Below are 18,193 nucleotides of genomic sequence, written 5' to 3'. Positions count from 1 at the left end.
TCCCTTTCCGTCGATATTGATGACCTTCAGCAACGCTTGCATAACACCACCAGAAGAGGTACTAGGAACAACGTTTTCTGTAGCCGAGTCAGTTACCTGTGCCACAGGTGTTGGATTAGATATGCTTGATGATTCCAAAGATTCATTCATTACAAACTCTCCCTTAGCAGCAGCCATCGATTGTTCGGGTTGAACAGGATCAATCGACTGGGCGTTTGATGTAAGGTTCACTGTAGTGTCTGAGGTTGCCTCGTTTAGCGTCGTCTTAGAACCTGTTGATGGACTAGCTTCTCCATCTTGTCCAGAAGGGTTCATGTTGCCAGCGGTATGGGAATTTCCTGTTGAATTGCCACGCACAGCACCAGCGTAAGAGGATCCTCTTAGCCGCTCGTTCAACCCGATTTTCTGCGCCAACAGCTTCTTATTTTGGACGCATGAGATTCCAGTACGCATAAACTCTCCGCAGTGGCGGCATGTTTGTCTTTGTTTTGGGTACGTCACGTAAGTGGTATCCCCATCGATCGTGATATATGACTTGATCGGTTCTCTGAGAACCATTCTGACTTGACGAATGCCAGATGAGAAACCAGGAAAGTAGTGTTTGTCACTCCATAGTAACTCTTGCACGGAAACGACTTCACCGTAAAACGACATGTGCTTTCAGATCTGCTCATCCGTTGTATTTTCGGATAGGTCATGTAGTCTCACATCCACACAACCATCCGCCATACGAATTCGCAGCTTGTATTTTACTCCCTTGACTTCATAGTCAAACTTGTTGTCGTATTGGTCAACTATTCGTTGAGCAATAGCTTGGTCCGTTACTTTGACAAAGGCGCAGTCGTCTGTGTGGCTCATCTGTATTTTCACCAGCTGAGTACGTGTGATGCCGAGATGTACTCCAACAAATGTGTGTACCTCTTCTGAGGTTGGTTTTTTTTTGTAGGTTCGCAAATTCCACGCGAAACGTGTTTTCGCGGATCTTGCGGCTGTTCATCTCAAAACGGTTGTCTGAGATGGGGTGGCGTACGAAAAACAAATCTCCGGTCTCGAACCGGTTCGCTCCGGAACGCGACACGCCGTGAAAACCTTAGTAGCCCGGTACTTTTCACAACCGAATCACGAACGAACGAGACCACGTATTGATTTAGTGACGACACTGAAAAAACACTTCAGGCCAGATGTGAATAAGATTTCCGAGCGCTACCGTTTTCATCAGGCTGATCAAAAAGCGGGTCCTTCAGTTACAGAATATGTAGTGGAGCTTAAAGCGCTCGCGGAAAAGCGTGAGTGCAATGCGTTTTTGCAAGAAGCGCTACGTACGATAGCAGGCTACGTACTCACCTGAAAGATTTATCATTCGACAAAAGGGTCGATGAAGCGTTGAACTGGGAATTGGCGGAAAAAGGGTAATAAGGTGCGCGAAAACGTGTTGAGTGCGCACGTGGTGCAATAGGTAAACCAAACCGAAGCAGAAGCAAAAGTCGGTCAAAATTTGCTAGTAGTAATGGCGGTCAGAAAAATCAAAATGTCCGAAGAAAAGTCTGTGAGAAATGTGGGCGCGATCATGAACTGGGAAAGCGTCCAGCGAGAAGTTGGAAGTGCTTCACGTGTGGCAAACGTGTGTTACAGCAAAAGTTTGAAGCAGTACCGTAGTTATAGTCAAGAATCCAGGAGGAACCAAACCGTAGATACGGTTGATACTGGCGAGAACTTAGTGCAAGAAATCGCTAACCTCCGCATGCAGCTGAACTCGGTGGAAAATGAAACTCCATTGAGAAAAAGCAAAGTGGTAACGGAAGTGTTATACGTTGAAGGTCGACCAGTTGAATTTGAAATAGATAGTGGAGCCTGTGCAACGGTGATAAACGATTGCTTGTATAAAAAGTGTTTTTCGAACATTCCATTGTTCAAGATTAACGATGAATTTTCAACCGTAACGGGACAGGGAATCAAGGTAATCGGGGGATTTAGTGCAAATGTAGTGATCGAAAGTAACAAGGCTTTCAGACCGCTGCTTGGACGCACATGGATGGATATCATCTGGCCCGGATGGAGGAGTAAATTCAAGGAGAGCATCGTGAGTATGAACCATGTTGAATGTTCCCTTATTGATTCCATGCGATTGAAACATCAAAATGTTATTTGTAACGACAATACTCCCATTCGAGATTTCGAAGCGGAGGTTATCATGGAAGATAACGTGAGTCCTATCTACCACGTGGCTTATTCGCCTCCTTTTCAACAACGCCCTGCCATTGAAGCCGAGTTGAACAGACTTTGTGAGGAAAATATTTTAAAGAGAGTCTCACATAGCAAGTGGGCTTCTCATATAGTAGTTGTACCCAAATCCCATTGGGAGTTTGAGGTTATGCATTGATTGCAAAGTGACAATTAATCCTTATTTACGATCTGAACATTACCCGTTACCGAGGATTGACGACATTTTCGCTCAATTGGCGAATTGTAAATTATTTTGCGTGGTTGACCTTCGTGGGGCATATCTTCAGCTGAATGTTTCGAAGAATTCTCAGCAATATCTCACGATTAATACACACATTGGACTTTTTCAATATGTTCGATTGCCTTTCGGTGTGACAACTGCACCATCGATCTTCCAAAGCATAATGGAACAGATTTTGGGGAAAGTATAGGGTTGCGTGTGCTATCTAGACGATGTGCTAATTGGAGCAAGAACATTAGAGAAGTGTAGACGTATGTTAGACCATGTTCTAGAGCTCATGAAGTCGGTACGACGTGAAGATAATCGTTGAAAAATGTAAGTTTTTCCTGGAATCGGTGGGTCACACCATTCGCAAAGATGGCATTAGACCAAATCAATCCAAAGTAGATGCATTTGTGAACGCCCCATCTCCAAAAAATAGTAGTGAATTGCAATCATACCTTGGGTTGATAAATTACTATTCGAAATTTATTCCTAACATCTCAGCAGAACTTCGGAAAAATGTAAATTTTGTCTGGGATAGAGATTGTGAACAGTGCTTTTCATGAAGCAAACAGCTTATTTTGAAGAATAATCTGTTACAGCTCTATGATCCTCAAAAACCGATAGTGGTCGCGGCAGATGCTAGCCCTTATGGTGTGGGTGCTGTTCTATCTCGCATTGTAGACGGAGAAGAAAAACCCGTTCTTTTTGCCTCATGTACCTTATCTCCGCCGAAAAAAATTACTCACAGCTCCATCGGGAAGCTTTAGCCATATTTTTTTTTTCGGTGAAGCGTTTCCACAAACACATTTACGGTCATCGCTTCAAGCTGGTATCAGACTGTGAGGCGTTGAAGGAAATTTACCACCCTCGGAAAGGAACGTCGGTGATTTAAGCGTCTAGGTTGCAAAGGTGGGCAGTAATATTGTCAATGTACGCCTATGAGTTTGAGTACAGACCAAGTCGATATTTAGCGAATGCTGATGCCTTGTCCAGATAACCAGTGTCTGGTAATACAGGTGTTGAGGAACTATCCATAAATAGACTTGAGCAATATCCAGAATTACTATTAAAAACGTGTGATGTAGTAGATTTCACGGCAAGAGATGAAACTCTTACACAAGTATTTGATTTCGTTTTGCTGGGATGGCCTAATCAAGTTCCGGTGCATTTAAAATATTATTATAATTTGCGAAAGTCGTTAAGTTTTCAAGATAATTGTTTATTTTATGGTGACCGATTGGTTGTTCCGAAGATTTGGCAAATTTTGCTAATTTCGACGGAAAAGCTAAACCAACATCATCTAGACTTCTACCAGAAATACATTGACCGTTTCATTTTAAAACATGGCAATCAAAATCAATACTCAAATATTAATTGCTTTGAAAATCTACGTAGAAAAATAATTATGAACTAAAAACAGCCGCGAACAATCTTCCTCGTTTTATTCTGAGCCAACTTGTCAACATGCCGAATGTCGATTTATTGTGATATTTCACCAACATCAAAGCAGAATCTGCCTTACACCAATTCGGCATACTTCGCTTTCACTTCGGCATTCCCCATCAAATCCGTTTTCCGACAGTTTCATACAACTTGCTTCATAGCTCTGAAAATTAAGTTGTGACCGAAATCATCCTACCACCTCTTCATTTCGATCTAAACATTTCTATATAATTGTCCATTCCTTTCCGAGTTTATTAGTAAATAATCTTCCGCTGAGCATCATCAAACATCTTTCCCATTGACATCCATCGTCCACTAGCTCTCGGGGTGAAGACACAGGTGCAAGCCTCTCACCCCAAACGACCGCAATTTGAATTTTCTAAATTCACCTCACCTTCCAGTAGGTTATTTTTTTACATCTCTAATCCTCCAATTAACCTTCGAAAGCCACCCGACGATGTCACTTTTGGTTGACTAGCGCAAACCTACCTGGACTTGTCTGCCAACTGAGTCCTCCGATGAACATTTTTCTGGAAATAAAAGAGAAGACGGGGAAAATCGATTAGTTTGCACAAGCTGAGACTGATAAGCTAGCACGCTCTCTCTCTCCCTCTTTCACTCGTTCTAATTACGCATAGGTACACTTTACATCATGAATATGTATTGCCATGGAAAGAAGCTCGGCCGCTGTCTCTCCAGGACCGGTGATTCTTTCAATAAAAATTCATTAAAAAAGACTAGACCACTCTGTTGCAGCCAGTCCGCATACTAGGCAGGGTATGTTTGTCCACGTCTGCCGCCATCCAACCGGCCAGGTTGCATGGAATGGCCTTTACAAGACCCCGACTGCTACCATTGTGAGACAGATACCTACTGTGTGCTAGAGTGTAGTTTTAATGTATTCCAAACACCAAAGTAAACACAGCTGTCTCCTAAATCCTTTGGCGGAAGAGCGAGCGACGTCGCTGAGTGCGAAAAAAAAAGCGAGCCAACCCCCTGCTAACCTATCAACTTGTCTCCAACCCCGGCAGCACAGCGAGGACGACGACGACGCAACCATCATGATGATGACGACGATGTGACGGTGTGCACACCACCACCGCACCTCGCGCACGTGTTGAAGACGACGACGGAACTGTGTGTGTACAATTTCATTTATGAATTATAAACGATCATGTTATGTATCGCTGAAACGTGTGCATATTATAAATGATGAGACGGAGTCGTCGTCGTTGTCGGTTTGGCCAGGCTGGCTGTGCTGGTTCCAGTGACCATCCTCGTCAGCTCCAGCAAACGAGGGCTGGCAGGTTTGAAAAGACACACCGTCGCCATCGTCATCGTTAGCTACCGGGCAGACAGCAGAGGTCCTCGAAAGTGTGACACCGTGTCGCTCTGAGCAGCCCGGAAGTGTCCTATCTGTCCAGTTTGGAACGCGAGTGGGACTGGAGGACGGGAAAAAATGAGTTTTTCTTTTTCTGTTTTTCATACGGTCTGACACTCCACTAGAAGGGTTTTTTTTCCTCTAGTAGTGGGTGTGGGTGTGGGTGTGATAAGCGAGGTTAAGCAAGGGGAAAATAATTTTCATTGCCAACCAACCAACGCGAATAGGTGTGAGTGGAAGCTTGGCCCAGCGGGGAAATGTATTTGCTGGTTTTCCAGTATATGGTAAATATGTGTCATAATTTGTGGGAATGCTTTTAATTCCATTGCAAACTTTTTTAAAGGGGTATATTGAAATCGTAGTTTTTTAACTAGATTTTTTATATATTTTAGTTAGTTTTTGACCATACCAATCGAATAAATGTAAAGGTCATGGAAAACTCCTGACTCCAGATTTAAGATCGACGGAAAACAAATCAAAGAAAAAAAAACCACGAGGAAAATGGGTCTCATCTCTACTAGACGTAGATTTAAGTGAAACATAATATGGTATGAAAATGTATTTAACGGCTCCGTAAAGCTCCCGTGATTGAGTCTTTGAAATAAACGGAATGTACTCAAACCTGGACACATTCGCACAAATGCGTAGTGGAGCCGAGAAAAATATACGGAGCCGTCCGCGGCTGCCATAACGAACTTATCGTCAGCGATCCCTGCTAGTAGACTACGATATTTCAGGCAACATCAGAGATGCACTCAGCGACAACCCGGCAAAGATTGCTGCAGTAATGATGTGCTTCGTGATCTAATCTCTTCACCTTAAAACCTAACGACCACAACGCCAATAGATTCACTCTATTCACTAACATGAATTACGCTCTGCGAACCTACGCTGTTTGACCGCAATGAAACATGACCTTCCACATAAGATGTTATTGAATCCCGCTACCAACACAACAACTTTCGAATATCTCACAGAAGGACGCGATTAACCAAATTTGAATTTAGTATGGAAAACCACAAAAATATGCCGGAAAATGAGGTAAATTGACGAAAGTTTTACTCACTCTAAATAGGAGTAGCACCGATAGACTGAGTGAATCCAAACTTTACTTTTCTCATATTCGGGATTTTTTCCTGGACGAACCTGGAAAAACCTGGAAAAACATAAGGCAAATTTACTCACCGCTAAGTGCCTGCACTTTATGTGATTTATGAGTAAACTAAACTCTAATATGGGACGTTCTCATTCACCGTGTAGGCAACAAGATGACTAGCTTGGGAATCTTCTTTCTCTGGTTTTTAGAGACGAACTAGCCTACGGCTGAAAGTTTCCTTCATAAAGAAATCTAATCTAAACCCTGCTAGTAGAACTCATCTCCAAAATCGGTCGTATTGGCCCTCATGGTGGAATATACCTTCCTACAAAAGTTTCTTGTACGACTGCAGATGCGGTTGTCCTCCCCGTTCTGACTGTTCTCCGAGTACAACAAGAGTTCCTTCAATTTCGACTGGAACGAATCTGGTAATACCATAGAGGTAACCCTAAGACCAGCAAGTCCCGAAGGAACGTCCACAACTTTTAGGCTCAGCTTTAGTACTATCTTCGGTTCCAAGCTAATCGCTGTACTCCTCGAAACGTAGAAAAATTCACGAACCCCTCCTTTTATCTGTCAAACTTACATAGCAAATCAAAACAAACATAGTGTAGTACTAGAATTTCGACTAGAATGGGGTACGTTAATCGATTTGCTTGGGACCAATAGGCTAGTAAAGTAGTGAGCCAGTTTTAAATCGTTAGTTTCCACCGGTTGGTTATACCATAGAGGTAACTCTAAGACCAGAAGGTCCCGAAGAATCGTGCTCAACTTTTTGGCTCAGCTCTGGTACTATCTTCGGTCCCAAGCTAATCGATGCACCCCTCGAAACATATGGAAATCCACGAACCCCTCATTTTATCTGTCAAACTTTCATAGCGAATCAAAACAAACATAGTGTAGTACAGGAATGTATACAAGAATTGGGTACGTTAGTCGATTTGCTTGGGACCAATAAGCTAGTCAAGTAGTGAGCCAATTTAAAATCGTTAGTTTCGTATTGATTGTTGGTAAAACAGCGCAGTGAAGACACTTATTCGTTCTCCGAGGTAGGCTAATGTAGTTTCAGCCTCCAATTTTCTCCATGATTAAAGTTATTTTCAATTGTTGATATCTTAAAAAACGAAGATACACTTCTTGCAGCAATCGAAAGGTGATGTTTCCATGCATATTTTGTTGGTGAAATGAAAGGGTAATACAGTAAAGTTTCCATGTTATCATGGTCGAACATTTGATCGGTGGATATTTTTTTTTAAATCGTGATATATTTGAAACCCATCAAATATAACAATGCAATAGCTGGTATTCTATGCGATAAAAAGGTTAAATTTGTATCCACAAAATGTTATGTATCCATTTATTAGTCTTGATACAAAACATAACTAATTTATTGCTGTAGTAATCTTCTCATTGCAATTTCAATCACTACATATTAAGAAGACTGGCAACTCAATACAGTATTGACAACAAATACAATAGCGCGGCGCTTGAGCATGAGAAATTCGCTAACTTCTCTTTTGAATTAGGCATGTTTGCTATCATATTCATTCACAGCATCAACCTTTAAGAGATAGGTGGTGAGATTATTTCTGTCCTGTCCATTTTTGCCTTAATTCTGTCTGAACATAATAATGTATTGCAAACACTTAGATAACATGATAATACTATGCGCTTTTCAACATACATTGCATACAGAAGAGTTGCAATTTGAAATTTAGAGCTGCGAGTTGAAATTCGAGAATAGAATAGACTAGAAATTCCTTCTAAAGTTGTATGTGTAAGTCACTTTAACACATGTTAGGTAATTCGTGACTTGACGTTTCCGTTGCGAATGGTATGCAAACATTTGGATTTTACAAAGATTTTAAAAAAGATATATTAAATTGATATTGATATAACGGACTTGCTACTTCTGCTCGGTGATTTTAATCAGCCTGGACTTATCTGGTCACCCTCAGCCAGAGTTATGCCTTTCCAGATCCGATTGCATCTTCAACTACACTCAGAATAATTTTCAAGTCAATGCTTCGTGAAAACATACGTAGATTTTTCTATTGTACTCTTCACATAAGAGCTACGTGATTCTCATATAGGGGCACTCATTTCATGATTCTTTTATCAATATTTTGACACTGCTTATACAAATATTTCTATAATATGTAGATAAAATCTTTGCTGTATTAATAGTAATAATAGTAATATTCCTTTAATTTATAAAAAAAAATATAAATACACCGCATCAGCATTTTATTATGTTCGATGCCTAGATGCTTTATTCCCTTGAAGAAGAAACTGCTGGACAGCTTGACATCATTCTGCTGACTACGATGAAACAGTCAGTTTGGTTTTGTCAAAGAGAATCAAATAATCCATAATTTTATACTCACATCTTGCCACTTTCTTTAAAAATACCGAACATTATTATGCCGCCATGATTTGCACCGCTCTGAGTTTACATGTGGACATCTCATAAGCTTTACGTGAAACGCACATAGACTCAGTGTTATGTGAAAATCACGTACATTTCATTGATTATGTACGTGTGTTAAACAGGAACACCCTGTGAAATTCAAGGGACATCACGTACATTCTACGTGAGCCACGTAAAACTTAGAGGAGAGGAAAAAGTGAGCACTTACGTGATTTTTCACGTAGCTTCAATGTGTAGATTATTTTGAGTGTACTCCTGCCAGCCGTTTGCTTTTCATGGACTGAGCCAGATAAACCTTGTTCCCAATTTCCAGTCTCGTTTACTTGACTTGGTTTTTGTAAGCGAAAGTCCAGTTCTGAACTGTGTCGTCGCTGAAGTGCCTCACGTCATCGTTCCTCTTGACAATTTCCACCCTGCTTTGGATATATCTATCGCGAACGGATCTCAAATTCGTTTTGATGAAACCTCGACTGCCAATCGTCTCAATTTTCGGAAGACCGATTTCCGTTTGCTGAGGCGTTCCTTGTCCCGGATCGATTGAAACTTTTTGAATGACCTTGATATCGATACAGCAGTCGCTCGCTATAGTTTCCTTTTGCGCGATTGTGTTTGTACTTCAGTACCGAAGTGCCTTCCTCCAAGAATACCGCCTTGGTTTAACGCTACTCTTCGCAACCTGAAACGAGTGCAAGCTAGAGCTCTCCGTGCTCTCACTCATCGATGATGTACCCTTACCAAACATTTTTTTTTTCAATTTTTTTTTAAATTTAATTTAATTTATTTGATAAGGCTCAATCGAATTAACATTACAGAGCTGAGAATTCTTGTTCAATAAACAATACATCTTAAAACTATAGTCATAAGGTACAACATAATAAACACTTTATCTTCCGCTATCCAATAAGCCTCCTCCATCAGACCGGTGCCGCTTCCAGTGGTTTCATTGTATGGTAGTATCGCCAACGGGAGACTGAGAGCTTCCATTGCAGCAATGGACGCAAAACGTGGTCAGCCCTTACACACTTATCACGAAACGGTTGCTTTCCAAAGTCAACGACGCATCGACCGAAAGAACAGCTGATGAAGAACAATGAGGAGGACCAAACAATAGTTGCTGCCGAGTAAACAGATGCTTCTGTCGACAGCCGATTGAAAGCCACTCCAAGGGATTCTAATCGTTTGTGAATACGGAAAGGAAGGAAGGATTCTTAAGCGGCTTCTAGAATGATTCACCATCGCAAGCAGAAATTGAGCGAACCGTCAGTGATGTGGCAACCGACGTCGTAAACATGCATGTTTTTGCCGTAAATGTACAAATGGAACTAAAACAGCCAGTTAAAAGTAGTTGTAGACATGAAGGTTTTCACCCAATTACATTAGATGAACTTAGAGTTATTTGTTTTTCATTCGAAAAATCGGCTAGAGTAGATAATGTTAATGCTAGAGTTATTCAAGATTGCTTTCATGTCATTGGCCACATCTTGCTGGACCTTATTAATGAATGATAGCAAACTAGACATGTGCCACAAATTTGCTGGAACGATTAAAGCCGAAGAGTTTCGTCCCATCAACATGTTGCACACACTAGAGAAAATTTTAGAACTTGTTGTTAAAGGCCAGCTGTTGGAGTATTTAAATAGTAATAGTTTTGAGTGGGTCGGTTTATTTCCTTTTAATTCCGTTATAATTGCTTATCTTTTGACAGATACGCGTATTTCGTCTACTACTTGTAGACTTCATCAGTGCCAAGTACTCAACACCAACAACAACACTACTTGGCACTGATGAAGTCTACAAGTAGTAGACGAAATACGCGTATCTGTCAAAAGATAAGCAATTATAACGGAATTAAAAGGAAATAAACCGACCCACTCAAAGCTCTTCATAAAGGGATTCCGTTAAGAGGTTCGACAAATTTAAAGGAGTAATTGTTTGTTGATACCAGAACAATTGGGATATCGGGAAGGTCACTCTTGTGAAACCGCTTTGAATTTGGTATTAGCGAAGTGGAAAAATAACTTGGAGTGTAAAGATACGATTGTTGCTGTTTTTTTGGATTTTAAACGCGCTTTTGAAACAGTTTCTAGGCCCTTATTGTTAAGATCAATCAAGCGCTTTTGAATTACGAGTACTGCTTGTAAATTGTTTGAAAGCTATTTTTCTGACAGAACTCAAAGGCCTGTTTTGATGATTCTATTTCCAGTCCCGTGGAGAATAACCTTGAAGTGCCCCAGAGTGCCCCTGTTATTTATTATGTATATTAATGACTCTTTTTGCAGATTATACTGTGTTATTCATTGCAGCTCAGGATTTAGGGGATGTCGTTTTACACTTGAACGAAGATTTGCGTTCTCTAAGTAAATGGTTGAAGTATAAGCAATTGAAATTGAATACAAGTAAAACTAAATTTATGGTAATTTCGCAGAATCGAGTAAATGAGAACGTCTCTTTTGTAATTGATGATGAGACTATTAATCGCGTTCGGGAGATCAAATATCTTGGCGTGATTATTGATGACACACTTGAGTTCAACTCTCACATTGACAATGTCATCAAGAAAATTGCCAAGAAGTATGGAATTCTATGTCGATTGAAAAACGATTTCACTATTGCCATTAAAATACAACTATACAAATCAATCATCTCACCTAAGCTAGACTTTTACCCTTCCATTTTTTCTGGCCAATGAAACACAAATATCTTGATGACAGTGCTTGCAGGATAAAATAATGCGTTTTATTTTGAGATGTAATAGATTCACTTCCTCAACTTTGATGCTAGACGCCTTACAATGTTTGTCGGTGAAGCAAAGAATTGTATATTTGACTATGGTGTTCATTTTTCAAGTAGTTAACGGTTTGCTGCCTCGATATTTGTGTGATCGAATTGAAAGAGGAAGTGACTTTCAAAGATATAATACCAGAAACGCGGTTGAAATAAGATCACCACATTTTTTGACTTGTGCGTCACAAAATTCATTATATTATAAAGGAATAAATGTTTTCAATTCGATGCCTAGACATATCAAACGTTCAGCAACACTTACATAATTTAATAAACACTGCATTTCACACGTTAAAACTGTCGTTTGAACAGTTATCCAGTGTTTTTTTTTTAATGAATTGACAAATTATGTATCTTGACGAAGTTATCTCTAACGGATTATTTTGTATGGATAGCTGTCATAATGACTATTTGATAATCATTGTAGCACTGCAAAAACTATTTTGTTCGCCACGATGGTGATGATGGTTTTTTAATATTTGATGTAATAGTAGTAGATTAAAAAAAAGTAGTCTACAAAGGTTTGAGCCTTGGTTGAAAAAAAACCAATCGTTATTGCCGAAAGTCAGTTAACAGCTTCTGATACACTGCTTGGTTCACTTTTACCCCTTCGTCTATGGAAATCAACGGCGTTTTGCTGGTGGGAGTTATTCCAGCCCAAACCATGACGGAAGCGGGATGATGACTCCTTGAAATACTTGCTCGGTTTTTAGAAGTAACAGGAAGCAACTGCCGACCACTCTGGTGGTTGTGATGCTGCTCGATGGTGAAATTTTTTTCATCGGTAAACAGCACTGACTGATGGCTGCCCCAACCGATTCAGAAGAACTTCAACTTTTCTTTTTTTTATTAATTTATTTGATAAGGCTCAACCGAATTAACTAAACAGAGCCGAGGATTCTTGGTCACTATACAATACATCTTAAAACTATAGTCAAAAGGTACAACACAATAAACACTTTATGTTCCGCTATCCAAAAAGCCTCCTCCATCAGAACTGGAGCCGCTTCCAGTAGTTTCATTGTATGGCAAATTGTTGTACGCCAACGAGGGTCAGAGCGCGTCCATTGCAGCAATGGACGCAAAACGTGGTCAGCACTCATACACTCATCACGAAACGGTTGCTTTCCAAAGTCGACGACGCATCGACCGAAAGAACTGCTGATGAAGAACAATGAGGAGGACCACACAATGGTTGCTGCCGAGAAAACAGACGATCGCGTAGCACACATCGAGAGTGGCCTGCTTTTGTCGACAGCCGAGTGAACACTGTTCAACTTTTCTTAACCGATTTGTTTTCATGGTGTCGTTCAAGTAGTGGTTTTTGCATAGTTTAAATGATTTATTTAAGCGCCAAGTCATTATGAACTATGGCAGCAGCGGAAGATTTCGACATTCCGTTTGCGGAAGGAAATTGTTGAAATTCGCTTGATTCGTCGCTGAATAGTCCCGTGCATTTGTGGACTCAGAACGGTGCATTTTTTTCCTCGTCCAACGCGGTCTTCTAGTGTTTCAAGCTCCTGTAATCGTTTTATTGAGTCACTCACAGTAGATTTCGAGATTTTTGATTTTTAGATTACAGACTACTACCACAAGATCGTATGATAAAACGGAAGCTTGACAAAATAAATACTCGTGCGATTCGTATCGTCTTTGCTTTGCTCATTTTTAATTTCTACACAAAACATTCACACTGCTTTATCCTAACAGAACTATCAATTATGTACTTTTATAACTTCCCAAAGAATATTTTAATTTTATGAAGTAGCTACTAATAAACAATAATCATAAAACTCTGGTCAAGACTGCTTTTCCATTTATACATGCACCAAAACCTCAATTAGTTTTAATTGAGAAAAATAAATATTATTCTTTCAACCGACCATTAGCTAAGACGAGATATTTTTATATTATTTTCTTTTTTAATATTTTCTCAATGCAAAATTTACCAAAGTACAGTAATATCCAAGACAATAAACATTGAAAAACGAAGATTGTAAAATGTAACCAAAATAATTGTAATATGGTGGAAGCATAAAAGTTGATTTTCATGGGCCATTTGAGAAAAAGTTGTTTTGCTTTCATGAAATCCCTACACTAACATAGAAACTTGGAGACTGAATTATATTTATCTACCATTTCGCGTATAAAATGGAACAGCTGGAAGCTCAATCGTTCCCAAATGAGATCCCTTTCTTTCGGATGGTTTCCGAAGTGCACCATTAAACCATACAGCGCTTATTTACGCTTGAATTAAATTCTTCAAAGAGTTGACCTTTTTGCTGAATAAAATCCCTGCTATGGATCGGAAACCAGCCATTCCCACTAACTGACATTTCCAATGGTTTGCTGTTATCCCAATCGTCATCTATACGCAAGATCTAGAGAAAGCTGATCTGTTTTTAGACTGCTCCATACAGGAGATGATCAGCACCAGTCTGAACGTGATGCCAGTGCTTCGAAAATGTTTTATGAATTCCAAGGCCACGATGCTCTCACTCTTCTCCGCTAATTGCTCAATCCTTGATGGTATCTGTTCAGCCAGACGTGCTGGTTCTTCTTAAGAAGTACATTTTGCTGAAACCGACATCCGACATCCGACTTCGGTTATTAACATCGCTGAAATTTGTCATCCAACTTTGTCTATCCTTCGAGTTTTCCTTGTCATAAATGTTGCTTTTAATCTTTATGAGTTTATGTTCAATTTGTTAACATAGTGATTCATGGCCTTAACATTCACTGTAAAAAGCTTAAAAATCTACAATATATGCTTTTTGCTCTCATTCAAAACCGAATGGTTTTATGGTTGCTTTTATAATGATAGAACACTTTTATAGAGTATTTTATCAAGACATTAAAAACAATTGCTAAAGACGTTTATGGTTGATTTACAGAAAAGTTTTATGGAGGGATTGAGAGCTGCTTTTAATTTATACTTGAAGCAAGACACTTTTTGACATTCTCGCCATACTGTAAAAGATTTTTAAAACAGCGAAAAGCTGAATCACTAGCCAGAAATGTTTACACTTTGAAATGCTGTAAACTAAATGGACTGTTCATTGCCGTTATAAAACCACCATAAAACAGAATGAATGCCAAATGGCTGCTGAATTGTTACTTGGGTTCCTTTAACATAAGTTTCAGCTTAACGTGAAAAATTTACAATCTGTTTTTTTGCGGTATGCTTCGCGTTAAGTCTGATATTGACAATCATAAAGTATCTTCTTCAACATTGTAATCGTTAATTTTACACACTTCTGATTCAAACACGTGGCATTCAAGTTATAGCAGAAACGTAAATAATAGTTGAAGTACAAATAAAATTCATTGATGTAAAAGGTATTATATAAAAATTTTATGCTCCCGATATTCAGTCTCGTATGCTTCGAAATCCATCGTTCCCATCGATGAATTAATTCATAAATGCATGAAAAACAGCTGCCCGGCACCCGGCCATGGGAACCGCACCATGAAATTTATTCATTCTTAAACGCTCTGACGCTGTATAACAAGCCATTTTGCTCCATGTCTCCGTTTTCGTGTTGACCGAGAAGCTCGCAAAAGGAAGAAAAAAAAATATGCTTCTCGCTCGCGCCAGCAATTAACACTGGATTTATTCTGACGTTTATGAATGTTCCCACACATACTAAACGAAGCACATTATCGTTAGGAAGATTGACTTCTCACATGTCGTGTTTAACAGCAGACAGTAGCTACCAGGTTGTGAAAACATTGCTAACACATGTCTTGCCCGTTTCTTCGACGATGATGACTTTTGCTCTCACTCCCAGTCCCAGATGCCAAGATCAGTTGAGAAGAGTACAGGAACCGATTTGTCTTAGCACCGACTGCTGCAATCAGCTGACACAAATCCAAATCCCATTGTCAGAAATCAAGTTCGCTCTCTAAGACTCTAATCACTGAACAACACCGTTCTGACCGTGCGCCGGCGTGTTACACAACTCACCGGCTTCAGCAACGGCGGATGGATTACTCGGAACATGCTTTCAACAACTCCATCATTTGTCAAACTTCGTTTCGTTTTGCCCCATTCCGTCGCAGGAGGTTCAAAAATAAATGCCCCGAAAAAGAACCTTTCCATTCATCACCTCCACCGAACAGGTCGGGGAGGGGGTGAACAACGTTCATCTCTTGGTGTCAGTCCGGAAAAGTCCCTGAAAATAGAACTATGTACACTTATTCAAATGCAACTTTAATAAGACGCCCAAGCCCAGCACAACACGGCCATGTGTATGAGTATTCTTGTTTACCAGACACATATAGCAAGACATTTGAAATACGGTCCCCGGGACCGATGGGGCTCGATTCGTGTGTTGTGACTGGGAAACCTTTCGCTTGGCATATTTCACCAATCCTTCCAACATCGCTGGCAGTTCTTTCCTCCGGTTTTCCATCAGCAGCACCGTGTGTCCCGTAACTTATTTTTTTGCCACTCACTTCGGCTGCCTAATGTCAACATTTCCGCTGCTAGTTCTTCGGGTTTCTTTTATATTGTGCTAGTGCTGCTCGTCGTCAGCAGTCACTTCGGTCGTCGGTTGTCGGTGCCCCCAATTTTTCCCATCAAAGAAAAATAGGGAAAGCCAGTCTAACCAAAGGCAAGCCCGGTAAATAGCTCGATTGCGATCCCCTTGGTCCCCTCAGAGCCTGAACTCTTTCTGTCCTTTTCAATCACCTCCACCCCCTTCCACCACGACCACCACTTGGGCAGCACAACACATCCACATCATCGCTGCTCTAAACATGTGGCATATTCGGCTTCGTGTGTTGCTCAGACATGCTATACATGGCTATGTGTCTGAGTTGCATTTTTCCTTTATGGCTTTTTTATGATGCACACATATTTTTGCTTCAAAAGAAAATCAGCCAAAGGAAAAGTGGTGCGGCGGACGCCAAAAAAAACCATTCAAACCGAAGGAAACTGCATCGAGGACTGCGGCTGACGCTGGATGCGGAGAGTGACGGCAACGAAGACGGTGAAGCGCTGATGTTGACAATTTTTAAAATATGTGAGCCTTCACCTTCGGAAAATGGTAGCAGCGGAGCGGAGGCATCATAAGAATGGAAGACAAGACCTTTGGTGTACTCAAATAGGGAAGAACACGACCGTTGACAGTGAGAGAGATAGAGGGCCCGAGCTGGTGATTGCCACCGCCCGCGGGGAATCGAGAGACTTTTTGGGGCCACTGTTTCACTGCTGTCAGCATGGTAAACATGATGAAGGTAGCTTCGGTGGGCTGCGATATACTGAAAGGTTGAATAGATCGATTGAAAGATCCGTTTTAGCTACCGTATGAAATGTTTTCTGAATTTGAATTTGAATCTGCGCTATGCGCGTTACACCAACAGACCTAGATTAATACAGCAATTCCATAGCAAAACGATACAGTGGATCGCAGAATTTCGTAGAAATTTGTAGTTTTGTTCCTTATCGCAAAACATTAGACACGTATTTTTTTTACCTTTGCCGTTAGAGTCACCATTTCCTGTTAAAATTGCTAATTGTTTTCAAAAATTTATAACTTTTGAAGCACTGGGTCGATTTCAAAGATCAAAATTTCAAATGAAAGGTAATTAAAAATGTTACAGTCATTTAAAATCAATGGAGATGTATGGTAGTCGACTCACATAGGAGTATTGAGCGAAAACCTAAAACTTGATAACTGCAAAAAATATAACTCTAAAACGAAAACGCTGTGTTTCTATATGTTGTGTAAAACAGCCAACATCATTAAATTTTTCCTCAAAAGTATTTTTAATTAAATTTCATTTGATATTTTGATCTTCAAAATCGGCCCAGTGGTTCAAAAGTTTTGAATTAAAAAAAGGCATTTTTGGTCACCTTAATGACAAAATAAAAAAATAGAAGGGTTTGTGCCTATGGGGCACGAACGGAAGCTTGACGTAGGACCGCTTGTGGACGGACCATTTAGTTCTTTTAATTGATCGATCATCTACAATCTTAACTCTTTCCGTTTTGAATTGTAGGCGTACCAAATTTGTAGTAATTTTTTTCAAAGAAAAAGTTGATGAAGAGAATCGATCAACATCACTTGCACCCCTGCTTCCAAGTTTGGTCACAAGATTACAACTCTGAAGAGCATTTTTGTAGTCATTGGGGGCGTGTGGTTCTGAATATGGACAAACAGGCACAGATACATTATATTCCAACTCTTTACTGTAATAAGCTTGTTGTAGCTGAAAAGGGCCGTTTTGTTGTCAAACTTGGTGATGAGTTAACCTTTTTTTTTTACTTTAAATGATCTTTATTTCTAGTATTTGTGTGGTTTTACATGTATGAACTAACAAGTGACACAGATGCATCTTTTCAACTTTAGTTAATTTGTAAATATTTATTTATAATTATTATTTAAAGTTTCTAGTCCTATCAGGCCTGTTTTTAAGAATGACCACCTTGGTGGGATTGGTTTGTTTTAAATTGGAAAAGGGAAACTACTTATAACTACTAATTACAACTACAACTAACCTACAACTACTATAAACACCTACTCTACTATATACAAATTGCTTATCAAAGCATGTTCTGATACATTACATTTTTGTGCAAATTTAGTCTTAATTTCGTTTATT

At 39.9% G+C, this 18,193-nt stretch overlaps 1 protein-coding gene across 5 annotated transcripts in view; it reads right to left on the bottom strand.

Annotated features, from left to right (window-relative positions):
- The window catches only part of Rbp6 (RNA-binding protein 6), a 1,960,266-nt gene that overhangs the window by 1,742,078 nt on the left and 199,995 nt on the right, over positions 1–18,193 (bottom strand). For all 5 annotated transcript variants that reach the window (XM_065223773.1, XM_065223775.1, XM_065223776.1 and 2 more), the window contains one exon: positions 4,382–4,422. In XM_065223773.1, coding sequence (XP_065079845.1) covers positions 4,382–4,422 — 41 coding nt within the window. The remainder of the gene's footprint in view (positions 1–4,381; positions 4,423–18,193) is intronic.

The sequence above is a fragment of the Ochlerotatus camptorhynchus genome, unplaced genomic scaffold (genome assembly GCF_037179485.1).
Source record: "Ochlerotatus camptorhynchus isolate MF236.1 unplaced genomic scaffold, CSIRO-AGI_Acam_v1.1 ptg000196l, whole genome shotgun sequence".
Taxonomy (NCBI): domain Eukaryota; kingdom Metazoa; phylum Arthropoda; class Insecta; order Diptera; family Culicidae; genus Ochlerotatus; species Ochlerotatus camptorhynchus.
This window is presented reverse-complemented; position numbering and strand designations above follow the sequence as displayed.